The sequence below is a fragment of the Labeo rohita genome, chromosome 7, assembly GCF_022985175.1.
Source record: "Labeo rohita strain BAU-BD-2019 chromosome 7, IGBB_LRoh.1.0, whole genome shotgun sequence".
Classification (NCBI taxonomy): Eukaryota; Metazoa; Chordata; class Actinopteri; order Cypriniformes; family Cyprinidae; genus Labeo; species Labeo rohita.
Genome location: NC_066875.1, coordinates 38,754,053 through 38,773,314, shown reverse-complemented (window position 1 = coordinate 38,773,314; position 19,262 = coordinate 38,754,053). Strand labels below are relative to the sequence as shown.

Sequence of the window (19,262 nt, the reverse complement as noted above, 5' to 3'; positions counted from 1 at the left end):
AGTTATCACAAATCAAGGAGAAGAGTACAAAAGGTATTTGTGGTTAGCAAGAATCTTGACAACATTCATGTTTGTTCTTATCATTTCTGGTCAGGTAGGTGAAATATTAGGCTAATATCTTAATTAATACTGATCGTACATACCTTTATCACCTATCATATTCAGTTTGTCAAAATATTGCGCCCCTTATAGAATAGTCCTTCTGTGTATGATTTAGCAGCTTCCCCATGTTTTTCTGTGGTTTAGACAGCATAAATTAGCAGAACAACCTTTTTAGTAGTACAATGACCATGCAGCCCACGTTGTTGTTTACATCCAGGATGATCAACTGACTAACTGACCAAATCGAGACATAAGTGCAAACCCTCTACTGTAGTATTTACAAAGCAAAAAGCAAGTTGTATTTAAAAAAAAAAACGATGCCAGCGTCTACAGTGTTATAACTGTGCGTAATTCAAAACAAAACGCACTTAAAACGTTAGAAATTAAAGTAACTAATTAAAGTGTCTCAGAATTAGCCTTCTGGGGTTGTTGGCCTGTACAAATTGATGGCTCTGATAAAGGATTGGCGTAACTTAAGTAGCATTTTGTCTTAAGATGTTGCTTTCGTCTGGTCTTTCAAGATTTTCTCGCCCTCACCTGTTTATTCAGCCTACTCAAGGATAGAGCACAATTAGCTGTTTCCGTCTGAAACCCACGCGCCCTCATCCCGTTGAATGGACAGAAGCGCGCGCGTTCGCAGGCACTGTTTCACAGCATGCAGCTGGATCTTTTACATACGTCATCTGATGATCATGCGTAGCTGATGGAAAACGGCATCATTTTCCCCTCGCTTACGTTAGTCAGCCTCAGACAACGGTTCAGTCAGCAGCGCCCGTTACTTTAACACTGGACCTGTTTTAAGTGGCAAGAGGCCAGTTTCTGAGAGCAAATCTGAATATAACTGTTCAGCTGAAAGCATCCACACCCTATCCGTCTAACTAGCCCACGAATCTATTTTTAGCAGCATACAAACTCTGAAAATACCGTTTACACCCCTGAGTTGAACAGTGACTTTGTGGTGCGAGTGTTGGCTGTGAAATGTGTGGCCCTATTTATTGTAGGCCTTACATTTAATGAGCTCACAGCTATATGATCATATTATGAGGCGGCTACATATGCAATCTAAAACTGAATTTAGATATGCTGTAGATGTGTGTAGAACTTATATATATATCTATATACATATATAGATCTCTATATGTATATATCTCTATATCTCTATATATCTGTGTTATATATAACATTTATACGGCAGCCCAGTGGTGTAGTCTAGTTTTTTGTAGTGTGAATTTTTGCTTCCACTCTCATACTTACCATTCCAGAGCTATGCATACAGTATGCATCTACATGTAACTGAGCGCATTCTGAAAGACTGCTTATGTGATATCGACCTCATTATTATAAGCAACACAAGACTTAATAGCCAGTGACATTTACAGTTGGGGAGACTGGACTGATTTTCTAGTGTTTGGTGTTAATCATCTACTGTATACACCTGGAGTACATCTTTTCCCTTTTTTCCACATTCATTGATCCACCACACTGATGTTTTTGAAGTTATTAGCTAGCTTGAGAAAGCCAACATACTGTTTTACTATTTAAACTTCATATTTAAACTTTTTGTAGAATATACTGTACTGTATGTTCTCCTAGAGCTTTAATGCTACAAGCACCATGCAGCCTCGGCGGAGTCCTTGGACCTGAATGTAGTTTGTTGCTATATCTTTTCTAGCTGATGAGACAATTTTTGTATAAATGTGACCCAGGACCACAAAACCAGTCATAAGGGTCAGTTTTTTTAAATTGAGATGTGTCGTTTGAAAGCGAATAAATAAGCTTTCCATTGATGTATGGGTATGATAGGACAATATTTGGCTGGTATACAACTAAATCTAAATGCCTTTAAAGTTGTCCAAATTAAGTTCCTAGCAATGATCTTTACTTAATATCCTAGTGGATTTTTGGCTATTACTACAAATATACCTGTGGTACTTAAGACTGGTTTTGTGGTGCAGGGTCACAAATAATTATCAAAAAATTCGTATAGACTTGCATTAGTTGAGCAAAAATGCCCTCTCTAGAGGACAATTGAAGTCCACTAGAGGGAGCCACAGGATAAGACATTTTTCAACTCATTTACTTTCGTTTTCAAAAAGTTACATTTACAAATAAATGCATACTTTTCCCTTATGCTGCCAAGTAAAGCTAAAATATTTGATCATGACCAGGACAGGTAATGAATGTCTGATGTCCACAGGCCAGTGTGAAAAGTGACAGCTGACTGATCTGTCCCTGCTCCTATCGGGCCACTTCTGCGTCCTCGCAAAACTCTTATCATTTCATCAACTCTTATCTCATTTTTTTTTTTTTTTTTTTTTTTTTTCAGATTTGCCAATTAGAACATTCAAGCGATTTGACACTATTCAAGCACAATATAACAGTGCAGTGTCTCCCGAAGCAGCAGCAACTTCAGTCTTCAGGGCCAAGCTTACGAAAACACTGAAAGAGTGTAGTTTGAGTTTTTCTTTTGCTCAGTTTTTTATTATTGAACACAGGATGGATTTCACAATCAGGGCCGCCACACTCGAGGACTGTAAGGACATTTCGCGGATGATACTGGTGAGTGGATGCGTCCACGTGTCATAGGCATGTGTCCATTTATGACGATTTTAGAATCTTATGAAAAATAAAAACACATATCTGCTACGTCATAGACAGAATGCGCAATCTTTCATTATCGTGTAACGTATGTAATTGCATCAGTGTTGTTGATGACAGAGTTACAGTAAGCTGTACTACTTACAGTGCCGCTTCATAAAAGTAGAATAAATTATTCTAACCTTGTTTAAAGGTTTTTATGATTGATTTTCATTCATATATGGATTCTCTCCAATGTTTTGATAGTAAAAAATGTAAAGGTACAACTGTATTTGCTAAAGTTAAAATTAATTGGAAAGTGAAATTATATATGTTGTGGTTTGGCGTATTGACATTTGGTTGTATTTGTCTGTATTCTTATTAAATTGTATTTTTGTATATTTATATCTAAAATTTAAAGTGTAAACGCGAATTTTTATTTATTCATTTATTTATTTTTTTGTTATTTTTATTTGGATGTCTTGTTATTAATGTGTATGTTTTGCTTCTAATTAAAAAAAAAAAGTAATGCAGAGGTGCCCAAACTCGTTTGGAATACAACGTGCAGCAGCCTTCACCTGTTACCCGTGACTTTTGTGTTTTGAATCGTAAACAGTGTTGACAGACTGGATGGACAATTTTCAGCCCCAAACAAAACGGGCACTCCAAAAAAACAAAACAAAACAAACAAAAAAACATGTCAATCATGGTTCACAAGTACAATTTTTAACTGCTTAAAACAAATAATGACGACAAAATAATATAAATAGGCTATAGATAAATTTCACAGAATTAAATCAGGGCAAATACATTAAAGAGAATTAGAAAATGTAAATGAGGTCAAGTTTTTTCAAAATTTTTGATGTTGAAAAATACAATTTGTTCTCTGAATGACTAATTGCTGTTAATATCCTCATATGAATGTCTGCATGACATGTATAATTCAGTCTAGAATCCGTGGTGTGAAAATGATCGCTGGGAGACGCTGGCGGAGTGAACAAGGCTTGAGAGAGTTGTGAGTGAGGGCGCGGACGCAGCCTCCGTGTTGCCAGATCCATTATATTATAAGAGTTTTTGGACTTGTCTTTTATACTTAAACTGACACTTTAGAAAGGTTATAAAGTAGGAAGTTTCAATTCAGAATCAGCGATATCTTTATCTTATTTGCACAAGATTTGAAATAATTTCGATTTATTTTTTGGTTTTTGTTTGTTTTAATAGCAATATCTGGCAACACTGTATCGCCGGCACTTAAACTGACAGTAATCAAAAAAGCCCATGGACCGGTTATTGTTGACAGGATATCACATTCAAAAAGGGAAACGCAAAAAAAAATCATGACATTATCTGTCAGAAACGGTATCAACGCTCTCAAAAACAGTAGCATTTAACACTGGTACACAGATCTGTAGAATAAGTAGGTTACAGAATGAAAACTAGCAGACACTAGCCATAGGCAGAGCATGTGTAAGGCTGGGGAAGGCTTAGCTTTCCCCTGGCCACGAGGACTTGGGGCAAAAAATTACACTAAATTGGACAAAAATGCCCCCTGCACAAACAAATTAAATCTATTATGGCTGTTGCTGACAAAAATGAAAAAAATGAATAGAAAGTGTCGATTGCGCCATTAAATTAAGATCACGTTGAAACACTTTAAAGACTTAAAGTTCAGTCGTTCATCAGTGGACCACTCCCAGCAAGGGCAATTAACGTGTTTTCATGGTTGCTTGGGCTGAATACATGGCTACAAAGAACTTAATATCAGCTTCCGAGTTGTCATGTGGTTGACACATCCCACAAGGGCACTGATAACACCACGCAGCCAAAATAGCCACTGCTCATGGACACCATCCCGGCTGAGCTCTCCCACTGTTTTGCTAAAAAACTAAAAAACAGCAGGCCCCACTACCACCAGAGCCTGTAGGCCCAGCTCGCCCTCCTCCTCCTGTGAGAGCTGTCCGGACATGCAGCAGTGCCAGGGCCCAAACCCTCCTCCATCTGCTGTAGGTGAACCAAAAACAACTGATAGCAGCTCTCAGTGATATGTGTCGGGTCCCTGCTATGATAGCAGCAACATTCACAAATGTTTAGCACATCCTCAAGTAATGTAGAGGTCGGACAGGTTCGACCACAATTCCAAAAATAAGCTACTATGTCTGTTTTTGAAGAAAACACAATTTTGGAAGAGATAGTGCAGCACCTTAAATCGTCAACCTGCTACCTTGACACAATTCCCACATCTTTTTTCAAAAGTGTGTTTAACTGTTTAGAAGCAGATCTGTTAGAAGTGGTGAACGCCTCACTTCTTTCTGGGACTTTTCCAAACTCCCTAAAAAATGCAGTTGTTAAGCCCCTCCTGAAAAAAATAAATCTTGATAACACCATACTGAGCAACTATAGACCCATATCAAATCTTCCTTTTATAGGCAAGATTATTGAAAAGGTTGTTTTTAATCAGCTGAACAACTACTTAAACTCAGATGGATACCTGGACAAGTTTCAATCTGGTTTCCAACCGCATCACAGCACAGAGACAGCGCTTATAAAGATAATAAATTGTATTTGCTTACATTCTGATTCTGGCAAAGTATCAGTGCTGGTACTACTACACTGTAAATGACCGTGAATATAATGGAAAGAAACTGTAAAAATGCTACAGTAAAAACCAGTTAAATGGTTAGTCAGCCGATCTCTGGGTCTGGCGGTAGCACTTTTGGCGTAGCTTAGCATAGATCATTGAATCTGTTTAGGCCGTTAGCATCTCGCTCAAAAATTACTAAAGAGTTTCAATATTTTTCTTATTTAAAACTTGATTCTTCTGTAGTTACATTGTGTACCCATAGTACAGCAGCACAATTCCTTGATTATTACACTGGAATGAGAGTGTAGTTCCTTGTCATATCAGCCTAGAAATTCGCTTTTCATTTTCCGTCGGTCTTAGTACACAATGTAACTACAGAAAAGCCCAGTTTTAAATAGGAAAAATATCGAAACTCTTTTGTCATTTGCTAACAAGATGCTAACGGTCTAATCAGATTCAATGATCTATGCTAAGCTATGCATAAAAGAAAAATCAGTTGCTACAAATATACCTGTGCTACTTAAGACTGTGTTTGTGGTCCAGGGTCACATGGCTATGCTAAGTCTCCAGACCTGGAGATTGGCTGAATGCATTCGAAAACAGTAAAACTCAACTGTTTAACTCTAGGCGAGTTGGAAAATGAGCCTATTTTCAAAAAAAAAAAAAAAAGTGGAGTGTTCCTTTAACGTTACATCAGTTAATGAAATTACGGTATTTAAATGTAAATTTAAGTTAAAACCGTAAAACTTAAAACGTTGCTACTGTATTGTTTTACGGTAAAATTCTGGCAACCACAGCTGCCATTTTTTCCCGTAAATGTTACGGAAATTTTTTTACAGTGTAGATGCGTTTGACAATGTCGGTCATCACATACTTCTAGACAGTGTAACTCGTAGTTGTGTGCGTGGAATGACGAGGAGGAGAGAGGAGGTCCAATGCACATAGAGTTTATTAAATAATCCAAAGGGAAACTGAATGTACAGGAAACAGCAGGGAACAGCAACCACAACGTAAACACAAGCTATGACAATACAAGAACCGACAAACTAAACTAGACACAACCAAACTTATATAAACACAGAAGGAACCAATCAGGGGGAAGCAAGAGGCAATGACGTAATAATAAGGAACGGAAACGTAAAGTCCAAATAAGGGCATACACGAGGGAAACACACAACAGGGGTCCACAGGGGTCTGACAGACAGACTGGAAAACTGGGTTGGGGTTTCTGGGATGGTCCTCTAATGGTTCAGGTCATAATTAGAAGGGAGAGGTTATTATGTGAGTTTAAGAGAGCATAAGACTACATTTACACGACAACAATGTAGTCAAAACGGAAACGTCTCCCTTGTGTTTTTAAAAAGTTTCACGTATACATGACGTTTTCAAAACGATTCGCATTTATACATATCTGTGAAAACTGCCAAAAATGTTGTATTACGTATGTCTTGCCAGTAGTTGGCACTGTCAAACTTGCACATTGAAACCCGTTTTCAAAATTATGCGTTCTCAAAACTTTCTTCATTTAAACAAGAAGAAAACTAAAGTCATTGCATTTGGAATATTTAAGTTCTTAAGGTGAATGCGTACCTTGACTCTAGGGGGCAGAAAATCAAGAGATCAGAAAATCAGAGTGTAGCGTGACCACTACGTTACACAGGCTATTGTCAATTAAATGGTCCTAATTACTAAAAGCTTGTTAGTTATGTTAGTTATGTTAGTTAAATACTTTGCTTAACTTTTTTTGGCTTATTAGTCATTCTTTTATTTTTAATCATATTATTGTCATCACGTATGCCTCATATGTTTGCAAAGTGAAGAAAATTGGTTTGTCACCAAGGAAAAATCAAATTGCAGCTGTTTCTGTTGTCAAATCCTTCACACTAGGAATTGGCAGAGTATGAGAAACTTTCTGACCAGGTGAAGATTACACAAGAAGGTAGGTCTGATGGTCTTTTCAATACAAATACTATTTTGGAATAAATAATAGTGTGACTTGCTTTAATTTGAAGCTAATACCAAACATATTTCTCTATTACAGCTCTGGAGCAGGATGGCTTCTCTAAAAACCCTTTTTTTCATGCAATCATTGCTGAAGTGCCAGAACACCTTAAGTCCAGAGAGGGTGAGAAAAAAGACCCAGGCCGCTTGATTCAGTATTCATCTGGGATGAACAATCTTATTCAAACATAAGATAAAAACTGCTGTCCTTCGGTAACCTGCACTATGACACATATTTGTTATTTAATCTGAGCATGTGTGTCATGTCTACCCTGAGTACATAGTTGTTACATAACGTTGTTTTGGCATTTTATCCTCCTTGACTTTACTTCCTCACGGTTACATATATGCATTTTCTACACCATTTTTAACATCGCCACAACATATATATTGTTGCGGCATTTACTCATTCAATAGTAGTTTATCCAAAAATAAAAATTTGATGAAAATTTACCCTGCAGGCCATCCGAGATGTAGACGTTTCTTCATCAAAACAGATTTGGAGAAATTTATCATTACATCACTTGCTCACCAATGTGTCCTCTGCAGTAAATGGGTGCCGTCAGAATGAGAATCTAATAAAAACATCACAATAGACCACAAGTCCTCCAGACGACTCCAGTCCATGGATTAATGTATTGCAAAGTGAAAACCTGTGTGGACTGTTTTTGCTTGTAAGCAGTGCTTCTGATTTCTCTCCTGATTCAGACCAGATGACTTTTTCAATGGAGAAAGCAATATTATAGATAGAAGACATTAATTAATGGACTGCAGTCATGTGGATTACTTGATTTTATCAGCCATTTGGACTCTCATTCTGATGTAATCCTAAATTTCTCAAAATCGGTTCTGTTGAAGAAACAACTTTGACAGTATTGTCATTTTTAATTTTTTTTTATTTTAGCCATCAAGCTGACAGAGTTGATTCATATATATCTCTTGACAGGTCATACCAAAGTTGGTTACTGTCTTTACTTCTACGCATACAGTTCATTTAAAGGTCGGGCGGTGTACATGGAGGATCTGTATGTGATGCCAGAGTTCAGAGGTATGGAAACCACACTGTGTGCTTTTGTTTATTTAAATTAAAAATAAATTGTAAGTCTTTTGTCGGTGCCGATAGCCTTTTAGGCAGCAAGCCAACATGTAGCGCCATTGTGCTCCGGGCGTCCTGAGTCGAGTCCCGGCCTTTGGACATTTCCAGATCCCACCCCTCTATCTCTCTCCCACTTCGTTTCCTGTCACTGCTATACTGTCCTGTCAAAATAAATGCGAAAATGCCAAAAATAAATCTTTAAAAAAAATAAATAAATAAATTGTAAGCCTTTTGACTAAAAATGTTTTTCTTGGACTATTTTCAGAGAAAGGCATTGGCAAGGCTCTGATGTCCAAAGTCTCCCAGGTGAGGTTGTTTATTTATACTCGATAATAGTTGCATATGGCACACAATCATTCTACATTAGCAAGAAATCTGTTGTTAACAAATTGAGAATTAGATTATTGTTGACTGTGTACATTTTACATGTTTGTGCTTACGATCACCCTCAGCTTGGTCTGGCTGCCGGTTGCACACAGCTGAATTTCACTGTGCTGGACTGGAACAAATCATCTCTGGACTTCTACCTAAAGGAGGGCTGCTGTGATGTGACCTCTGACGTTGGCTATCACTGCATGCGCTGTGAGGGCGATGCCCTTGAACACTTAGCCCAGAGTGATCTTTAAATTTTGAGGCGCACAGATTCCCTTGTCAACCACTGTGGAATTGCATATGTATTGGTCAAATTATGACATAATCATTTTTCTATTAGTGGAAAGAGTGGAAGTGAAATTATTATATTTGCTGCTGTTACAATCATTTGTATTTAGAATTTAGAACTGTTGCTCTTAGAGGTTGTTCCTAGAGGTTTTATTTAAATAGCCATGCGACCCTGGACCACAAACACTTAAACACTAGTCTTAAGAAGCACAGGTATATTTGTAGCAATCGATTTTTCTTTTATGCCAAAAATCATTAGGTTATTAAGTAAAGAGCATGTTCCATGAAGATGTTTTGTAAATTTTCTACCATATATATATTAAAGGGGTCATCGGATGCTAAGTTTACTTTTTCATGTTGTTTGAACATTAATGTGTGTTGGCAGTGTATGTCAAGTCAAGTCAAGTCACCTTTATTTATATACCGCCTTTAACAATACAGAATTGTGACAAGGCGGCTGTACAGTATTAAATAGGAAACAGTACATCAACAATGCCAAAGGCAACACTAAACACTCACATTATAGGTAAAGGTAGTTAATCAAAAACAATAAAATAAAATGCAATATTGTGTTAAGAGAAAGTGTCCCCAACTAAGCAAGCCAGAGGCGACAGCGGCAAGGAACCAAAACTCCATCGGTGACAAATGGAAAACCTTGGGAGAAACCAGGCTCAGTCGGGGGCCAGTTCTCCTCTGGCCAAAGTTCCCGTGGTCTTGTGCCGACAGCCGTCTAGGTGATGTGGTCTTTAATGTGGATCCGTCTCTGGGGCTCATCTAGTTGATGTGGACTCCGCTGACATTCAGGGCTGTAGAGGTCGTCTCTAGGTGCTGATCCACCGTCTGGGCTGGGTTCGGACTGGATCCGGGGGACTGCAGTGACCATCTGATCTGGATACGGACTGGATCTGGTGGTTAATGTGACCTCGGAATAAGAGAGAAACAGACTAATATTAGCGTAGATGCCATTCTTCTGACGATGCACCGAGTACATCGGGTGTTATGGGAAGTGTTCCCGGTTCCGGTTGACCTAATTAGTGCAGCCTAACAATCCTTTAATGGATTTGAATTATAAGAATGTGGATTTGTTATGTGTAAGCAAGGTTAAAGAGATGGGTCTTTAATCTAGATTTAAACTGACAGAGCTCACAGAGTGTGTCTGCGTCCCAAACATTGTAGGGTAGATTGTTCCAGAGTTTGGGCGCTAAATAAGAAAAAGATCTGCCGCCCGCGGTTGATTTTGATATTCTCGGTATTATCAAATTGCCAGAGTTTTGAGAACGCAGCGGACGTGAGGGACTATAATGCGATAAGAGCTCACTCAGGTACTGGGGAGCTAAACCATTCAGGGCTTTATAAGTAATTAGCAAGATTTTAAAATCTATACGATGTTTAATAGGGAGCCAGTGCAGTGTAGACAGAACCGGGCTAATATGATCATACTTTTTGGTTCTAGTAAGAACTCTAGCTGCTGCATTTTGGACCAGCTGGAGTTTGTTTATTAATGAGCAGAACAACCACCCAATAAAGCATTACAATAATCTAACCGTGAGGTCATAAACGCATGAATTAATGTTTCAGCATTTGACATTGATAGCATAGGTCGTAGTTTAGATATATTTTTGAGATGGAAAAATGCAGTTTTGCAAATACTAGAGATGTGGTTTTCAAAGGAAAGATTACCATCAAATAGCACACCTAGGTTCCTAACTGATGACGAAGAATTGACAGAACAGCCATCAAGTATTAGACAGTGTTTTAGGTTATTACACGCTGAGGTTTTAGGCCCAATAACTAACACCTCTGTTTTTTCAGAATTTAGCAGTAAGAAATTACTTGTCATCCAATTTTTTAACTCAACTACACAATCCATTAGTTTTTCAAATTGGTACGTTTCGCCAGGCCGCGAAGAAATATAGAGCTGGGTATCATCAGCATAGCAGTGAAAGCTAACACCATATTTCCTGATGATATCACCCAAGGGTAACATGTAAAGCGTAAAGAGTAACGGCCCTAGTACTGAGCCTTGTGGTACTCCATACTGCACTTGAGATCGATATGATACCTCATCATTTACTGCCACGAATTGATGGCGGTCAGATAGATACGATTTGAACCATGCCAATGCACTACCACTAATGCCAACATAGAAAGTGTGTATTTGTGCGTTATAATGTAAGCGCCATTAATGACACCTTGTGTTTAATAATAATAAAAAAAGATAGATTAGTGAAATGAAACAATCATTTAATAAAATCTGAGAATGATTAGTAATTGTCTCTTATTGGCCAGATTAGCTAAGCCCTAAAAACACTTCAATGTTTAGTGGTACAGATGATATCACATGATTTATAGATTATATTTAATAGTTTTAATACACTTTGCATAAATGTTTGCAGTTAGTTTTAACAGGTAGCATTACATTATTAGGGACTAGGGGCTTACGTTTCTTTTCAGGAGCACTAGTGCTCCTACTTTAAAAAAAATATTTAGGAACACCTTCTTCTCAATGACAGAAATGAACCTTCCCATTGTAAGGCGATATTTGACTCCTTAAAGTTTATTATTATTACTTTTAAAACTTTGTAATGCCATTTTTCTAACTTTGAATGAATTAATGAATGGAAAAATAAGTTACCAATCAAAATAAATCAGCAACAACAATTCATCTTTGCATGGCATGGAAGAGTGCAAATGTGGCAACATGGAATATTTACAGATTATTTGACAAGAATTAGAGGTGGCATTAATGCATTTCATAATAATAATGTTATGAGATTAATGTTTTAAATTTAACTTTTGAATACAGAAATATTAAACGTTTTTAATGACTCAATTTATACTTTAAAAATTAAACTGGAATCGCCAGTAGGTTGCAGCAAATCACTGAATCATTCATTCAGTCGATTCATTTAAACGTCTGATTAATTTACGAACGAAGCAAGTGACTCTCTATATGAATGGGTCACTGAATCACTGACTCACTAGATTTGTTCAAAAATGTAGATTCAATCATAAACAGCGCTGTGTTTGGTTGGAGATGTGCAGCGGCTCAGCTGTGATGTTCTTTGGAATTATTTTTGTTGACGAAATAGAGCGCAATCAAACAACAGTGTTCCTAAAATTTTAATGTTAAAATTTTCCTGCATTTTAATTAATGAAGCTTTCTACACTGCATACTGAATCTATTATTTACATCGTCTCTACACTTTGTTTCTGTTTGTTATCATGAATGACAAAAACTGCAGTCTGCTTTCACAATCTGTGCTGTGAGTAGCAGGACGCGTACTGATAGAGAAGAATTCTACTGGCTGCAGGCTGCATTATGGCCAATCATACTGTGCTATGTCCATAAGCACCTCGGCCTCTTTAGTTACTTAGTAAGTAACTGGTATGATCTTTTAGGATTGAACTGTTATTTTGTAGCACTTTAGAGAAGCTCTGTGTAGCCTCATTGTGAAGATGATGGCAAAAAGGTTACAAGCTGCTGTATCCAGTGTAATGTGGAATCTGTTGGCCACTGATAAAAGTACATTTGTCCATGGTTTTGCTACATGTGTTTTTACTTGACTAAAAGCTTTTAAAACAGTGTGATCTAGATTAGTGTAGAACAAAACTATGCGTAAGTAATCATAAAATAAACATAGTAAATGCCATCAAAGCTCATTTTTGAATCAGTGGCCATAAGATAAATCATAGCAGGACACAGAACTCACATTATAATCAACCTGTTACATTCATCCCTTTCTAAATTCATCAAAAGCCCAAATGCTTCATCGATTTTGCTTATACACTTGATGAATCAATATGACTACACTAGACAGACAGACAGACAGACAGACAGATAGATAGATAGATAGATAGATAGATAGATAGATAGATAGATAGATAGATAGACAGATAGACAGACAGACAGACAGACAGACAGATAGATAGATAGACAGACAGACAGACAGATAGATAGATAGATAGATAGATAGACAGATAGATAGATAGATAGACAGACAGATAGATAGACAGACAGACAGACAGACAGACAGATAGATAGATAGATAGACAGACAGACAGATAGATAGATAGACAGACAGACTGATATATATATAGATAGACAGATAGATAGATAGACAGACAGACAGACAGCTAGATAGACAGACAGACAGATAGATAGACACAGACAGACAGACAGACATACAGATAGATAGATAGACAGCTAGATAGATAGACATACAGAGAGACAGATAGACAGACAGACAGACATACAGATAGATAGATAGATAGATAGACAGCTAGATAGATAAACATTCATACAGAGAGACAGATAGACAGACAGACAGACAGATAGATAGATAGATAGATAAACAGACCGACAGATAGATAGATAGACAGACAGAGAGGAGAGAGAGAGAGCGAGACAGACAGATAGATAGATAGACAGACAGACAGAGAGCTAGATAGACAGATAGATAGATAGACAGACAGACATACAGATAGACAGACAGACAGACAGATAGATAGATAGATAGATAGATAGATAGATAGATAGATGATAGTAATTTTAAAATGCCTCCTATAGAAATCATTACTTTTGTATATTATCATATTAATAAATAAATTACAATTCGGTAAATTACTCGTTCCAAATTCTAATTTAATTTTCTGTGGCTATTAATAATAATAATAATAATAATAATATTGATTATAGTTGAATAAAGCTACGTTATGTTTGAGTGATTCAGGAAAGAAGCCACAGAATGTGTGAGGCAGAAATAGTTAGAAATAGTCACAGCATCAGCACAAGTTAATATTAAACAGCATAATAAACACTGCGTTACGTATAAGAATGAAAGTAACTGTTAAACCAGCAGTGATGAGTCAACCCTTAAATATATACTGTTTCTGTGGAATGATGACGTACATACATCTAGCTCTAGATAGGCCTATGTGTGATAATAAGCGTCTAACATGAAACACTTTTTAATAAAAGGTTAAGAGGTTTCTTTACAATAATCGTATGAATGGCTAATAGTGATGACGAAACTGTGTTATCACACCAGAACCTGCAGATGGCGCTGTTTCAGCAGTTTCTGAGTGCCGCGTGACAGTGAGAGCCACATAAACACATCCCTTCCGTATTTCCATTTCATAATATTCCACGTTGACAAACACTCAGGGCTTTTTTTTTTTTTGCTCAGTTTGTTATTATTGAACACAGGATGGATTTCACAATCCGGGCCGCCACACTCGAGGACTGTAAGGACATCTCGCGGATGATACTGGTGAGTCGACGTGCCCGCGTGTCATAGGCGTGCGTCCATTTATGACGATTTTAGAATCTTAAGAAAAATAGAAACACATATCTGCTGCGTCACAGACACCATGCGCAATCTTTCATTATCTTCCAAACGCTCCTGTTATTTTAACGCGTAGCGTATGTAATTACATCAGTGCTGTCGATGACAGAGTTACAGTAAGCCATATTCATTTGGCTCACTGTAACCTGACACTTTCCTGTCATTGAGCCTAGTGGAGTGCATTCGAAATGCTCGGAAACGTGCAGCAGCCTTCACCTGTCAGGCTGTCAGCTGCGACTTTTGTGCTTTGAATAGTGGATGAGCAATGACGTCATAATAATGAAGATAAAAGAATGAGAAAATCAGAGTGTACATTATACAGGCCATTGTCACGTCAAGAATTAAATGATCTAATTACTAAAAAGCCTGTTAGCTACGGTGCGAAAATGGAAATAAAAAATTAAACACTTAAACAGATTGTGAAAACAAACAGCTGTGATACAGTCTAACAGAATTCAAAGCATACTTTTAATGGATGATAAATTAAATCTAAATAAAAACTGTAATATTCGCTATAGTACCTGACTGCCCAACTAAAACATTTAATAAATTTTATTTCAAATATTTTATGACTTTAAATGTTCAATGGATGGAAAAATACTTTTCAAGAGATCGTTATCTCAAGCAAATATGTGCATCATCCACATGGCCGTCATAAAAGGAGAAACTTTCTTTGGCTTATTAGTCATTGTTTTATTTTTAATCATATTTTGTCATTTTGTATGCCTCATGTGTTTGCAAAGTGTAGAAAATTTGCTTGTCACCAAGGCAAGATTGCGCAATAGTGGGTTAAACTGTTTCTGCTGTCAAATCCTTCCCAACAGGAGTTGGCAGAGCATGAGAAAGTTTCTGACCAGGTCAAGATTACACAAAAAGGTAGGCCTGATGGTCACATCTTTTCAACACAAATATTATTTTGGAACAAATAGTTCTGTGGATTGATTGAGTGAGAATTTGAAGCTGATACCAGTCATATTTCTCTACTATAGATCTGGAGCAGGATGGCTTCTCCAAAAACCCCTTTTTCCATGGAATCATTGCTGAAGTGCCAGAACACCTTAAGTCCAGAGATGGTAAGAAAAAAGAACCAGGCAGCTTGATTTAGTATTCATCCCTCCAGCGGTGCCCTGCACTATGATACATAGTTGTTATCTAATCTGAGCATGTGTGTCATGTCTAGCCTGAGTGCATAGTTGTTACATAACCTTGTTTTGCCCTTTTATCCTCTCTGACTTCACAGTTTTCTGACATCACATTTCATGCCGTTGCATGCCATTGTTGTGGCATTTACTCATGCAAGATTAGTTACCCAAAAATTAATATTTTTCGAAAATTAACTCACCCTGCAGGCCATCCGAGATGTAGATGAAACACTTGATCCTCTGCAGTGAATGGGTGCCGTCAGAATAAGAGTCCAAACAGCTGATAAAAACATCACAATAAGCCATTTAATGTCTTGTGAAGAGAAAAACTGCATGTTTATAAGAAACAAATCCATCATTAAGGCGTTTTAACTTGAAAGCGTTGCTTTCAACTAAAATACAAGCCCATAATACAGGTCCATAACTCTTCCTTCAGTGAAAAAGTTCATCCTTAGATCCACTGACATATTTAGAACTCTTTAGGGCTGCTTTCACTTGTAGACAGTGCTTGATCAAACTAATCTCAATCTTGGATAGGGTAAAATTTCATTTTTTAGTGAACTTATCTTTTAAGTGCCTGTCCAAATGTGCTAATACTGTGGTAACTGTATGTTTTACAACTTGGTATTGTTTGCCCGGAGTATATTTGAGTTTTGTGCTTTGTATTTTAGCCATCAAGCTGACAGAGACGATTCATATATGTATATCTCTTTACAGGTCATACCAAGGTTGGCTACTCTCTGTACTTCTACACATACAGTTCATGGAAAGGTCGGGCGGTGTACATGGAGGATCTGTATGTGATGCCAGAGTTCAGAGGTATGGAAACCACACTGTGTGCTTTTGTTTATTTGAACTGAAAATAAATTGTAAGCCTTTTGACTGAATAATGGTTTTCTGTGAGTATTTCCAGGGAAAGGCATTGGCAAGGCTCTGATGTCCAAAGTCTCCCAGGTGAGGGTAGTTTATTTATACCCGATAAAAACAGCATATAGCACACAATCATACTACATTAGCAAGAAATCTGTTGTTAACAAAATGAGAATTAGATTATTGTTGACTGTGTATGATTTTACATGTTTCTGTTTCTGATCGCCCTCAGCTTGGTCTGGCTGCTGGTTGCACGCAGCTGAATTTCACTGTGCTGGACTGGAACAAATCATCTCTGGACTTCTACCTAAAGCAGGGCTGCTGGGATGTGACCTCTGACCTCGGTTATCACTGCATGCGCTGTGAGGGTGATGCCCTTGAAAACTTAGCCCAGGGAGATCTTTAAATTTTGAATCACATAGATTTCCCTGTCAACCACTGATCAGAGCCACAAGTAACAAGTTGTTTGATAAGCACAGGAAGACCATGCTCATATCCTATATAGATTTTCTGAAAGAAACGCAACTTTATGAGGCAATAGAGATAAGCATTATTTTCAAGAACCACAGACAGAAGAAGCTGCTTATTTATGTTGCCTCAAAAAGTGTATTACATATTGACACATTCTACGCATTTAAATAGTAAAGTCTGGCCTAACCAAAGATTTAGAAGTGCACTGTTGTGTTATTGGGAATCACATATACAGTTGAGGTCAAAAGTTTACATACACCTTGCAGAATCTACAAAATGTTAATATAGACCACAAGAGAAAATAATATTTGAATTTATAAAAATGACCCTGTTCAAAAATTGACATATGCTTGATTCTTAATACTGTGGTATGTTGAATTATCCACAGGTGTGTTTTTTTTGTTTAGTTATAGTTGTTCACAGGTCCCTTGTTTGTCCTGAACAGTTAAACTGCCTGCTGTTCTTTAAAAAAATCCTTCAGGTCCCACAAATTCTTTGGTTTTTCAGCATTTTTGTGTATTTGATCCCTTTCCAACAATGACTGTATGATTTTGAGATCCATCTTTTCACACTGAGGACAACTGAGGGACTCATATGCAACTATTACGGAAGGTTCAAACGCTCACTGATGCTCCAGAAGGAAAAAGCGATGCATTAAGAGCACAGGGTGAAAACTTTTGAACAGAATGAAGATGTGTACACTTTTCTAATTTTGCCTAAATATAGTATTTTTTTATTTATTACTCCCCTTCAGAAGCTGCAGAAGATACCTACATGTTTCTCAGAAGACAAAATATTTTTAAATTCCAAAAGATTTCACCCTCAGCTCTAAATGCATCATTTTTCCTTTTGAAGCATCAGTGAGCATTTGAACCTTATGTAATAGTTGCATATGAGTCCCTAAGTTGTCCTCAGTATGAAAAGATGGATCTCAAAATCATACAGTCATTGTTTGGAAATGGTTCAAATACACAAAAATGCTGAAAAAACAAAGAATTTCTGGGACCTGAAGGATTTTATCTGAAGAACAGCAGGCGGTTTAACTGTTCAGGACAAACAAGGGACTCATAAACAACTATCACTAAACAAAAAACACAGCTGTGGATGATTCAGGTAACAACACAGTATTAAGAATCAAGTGTATGTAAACTTTTGAATGGGGTCATTTTTATAAATTCAACTATTATTTTCACTTGCAGACTTTGTCTTTTTGCAGATTTTGTAAGCTGTATGTAAACTTTTGACCTCCTCAACTGTATATTGGTTATATTATGACATACTCATTTTTCTACTAGTTGAAGGAGTTGAAGTGAAATTGTTACAGCTGGTGCTGTTAGAATCGTTTATATTTAGAATTTAGAACTGTTGTTCTTAGATGTTCTATTTGAATAGCCATTTTAATATTTAGCCATATATTATGTGTCATTTTATTTTACATTCGAATATCTGTTTGAACATCTAGTCGCTCACAAATCACAAATCCACCTAATTTAAAATTATACACAAGTAGTGTTCCTAAACTATGTTGTAATATATGAAGAACTGATTGGTACACAAGAGTCACAGCTACCTAGAAGATGATGTGTCTGTTTACGCTGTGCATGCACAGATATGAGCCACATACTTTTCCTGACTACTTTTTGGTAACTATTACTAGTCATAACAGAGAATAAGCTCACTAAAAGTAGAAAAATGCACTACAGCTGTGAATAAGATCAATCCTATATGATATTGGGTAGTGAAACCATGCTTAGATTTTGCTTTTCTGAATTGTTTACTTTGACTTGTGCATTTTTTAGTAACCAGATATTTTATGTTTACTGCCAAAAAGACTTTGGCAAGAAAATCTTGTACTGTTAGTGAATACATTATAATCATGAACAACATAAAACCCATAAGTACCTCAGTCTCTAAGTTTAGTTATGTAATAAGTAACTGGTATGACCTGTTAAGATGGAACTGTTATTTCGTAGCACTTTAGAGAAGCTCTGTGTAGCCTCATTGTGAAGATGATGGCAAAAAAATTACAAGCTGCTGTATCCAGTGTACTGTGCAGTCTGTTGTTCTATCGGCCACTGATAAAAGTACATTTGTCCATGGTTTTGCTACATGTGTTTTTACTTGACTAAAAGCTTTTACAACAGTGTGATCTAGATTAGTGTAGAACAAAACTATGCGCAAGTAATCATAAAATAAACATAGTAAATGCCATCAAAGCTCACTTCTGAATCAATGACCGTAAGATAAATCGTAGCTGGAAGCAGAACTCACATTTGGCCTGCAGATCACTACATTTCTAAGCTGCTGAAACGCCAACATGTTGCTGTTCGCACACCTTAGGCAACAGCGACATCGAGTGGTCACCCGGAGAAGCGATTAACGAAATACCACATTCAGGACTTTTTTCCAGCGCA

At 37.1% G+C, this 19,262-nt stretch overlaps 1 protein-coding gene across 1 annotated transcript; it reads left to right on the top strand.

Annotated features, from left to right (window-relative positions):
• Positions 1-2,445: 2,445 nt before the first annotated feature.
• LOC127167559 (uncharacterized) lies at positions 2,446-17,282 on the top strand. The gene is made up of 12 exons (XM_051113688.1): positions 2,446-2,661; positions 7,148-7,199; positions 7,302-7,385; positions 8,208-8,309; positions 8,623-8,663; positions 8,810-8,980; positions 14,174-14,290; positions 15,190-15,241; positions 15,355-15,438; positions 16,225-16,326; positions 16,421-16,461; positions 16,610-17,282. Exons 1-12 carry the CDS (start codon positions 2,599-2,601, stop codon positions 16,781-16,783), a joined length of 1,083 nt encoding a protein of 360 aa, XP_050969645.1. The 5' UTR covers positions 2,446-2,598; the 3' UTR covers positions 16,784-17,282.
• The last annotated feature ends 1,980 nt before the right edge of the window (positions 17,283-19,262 follow it).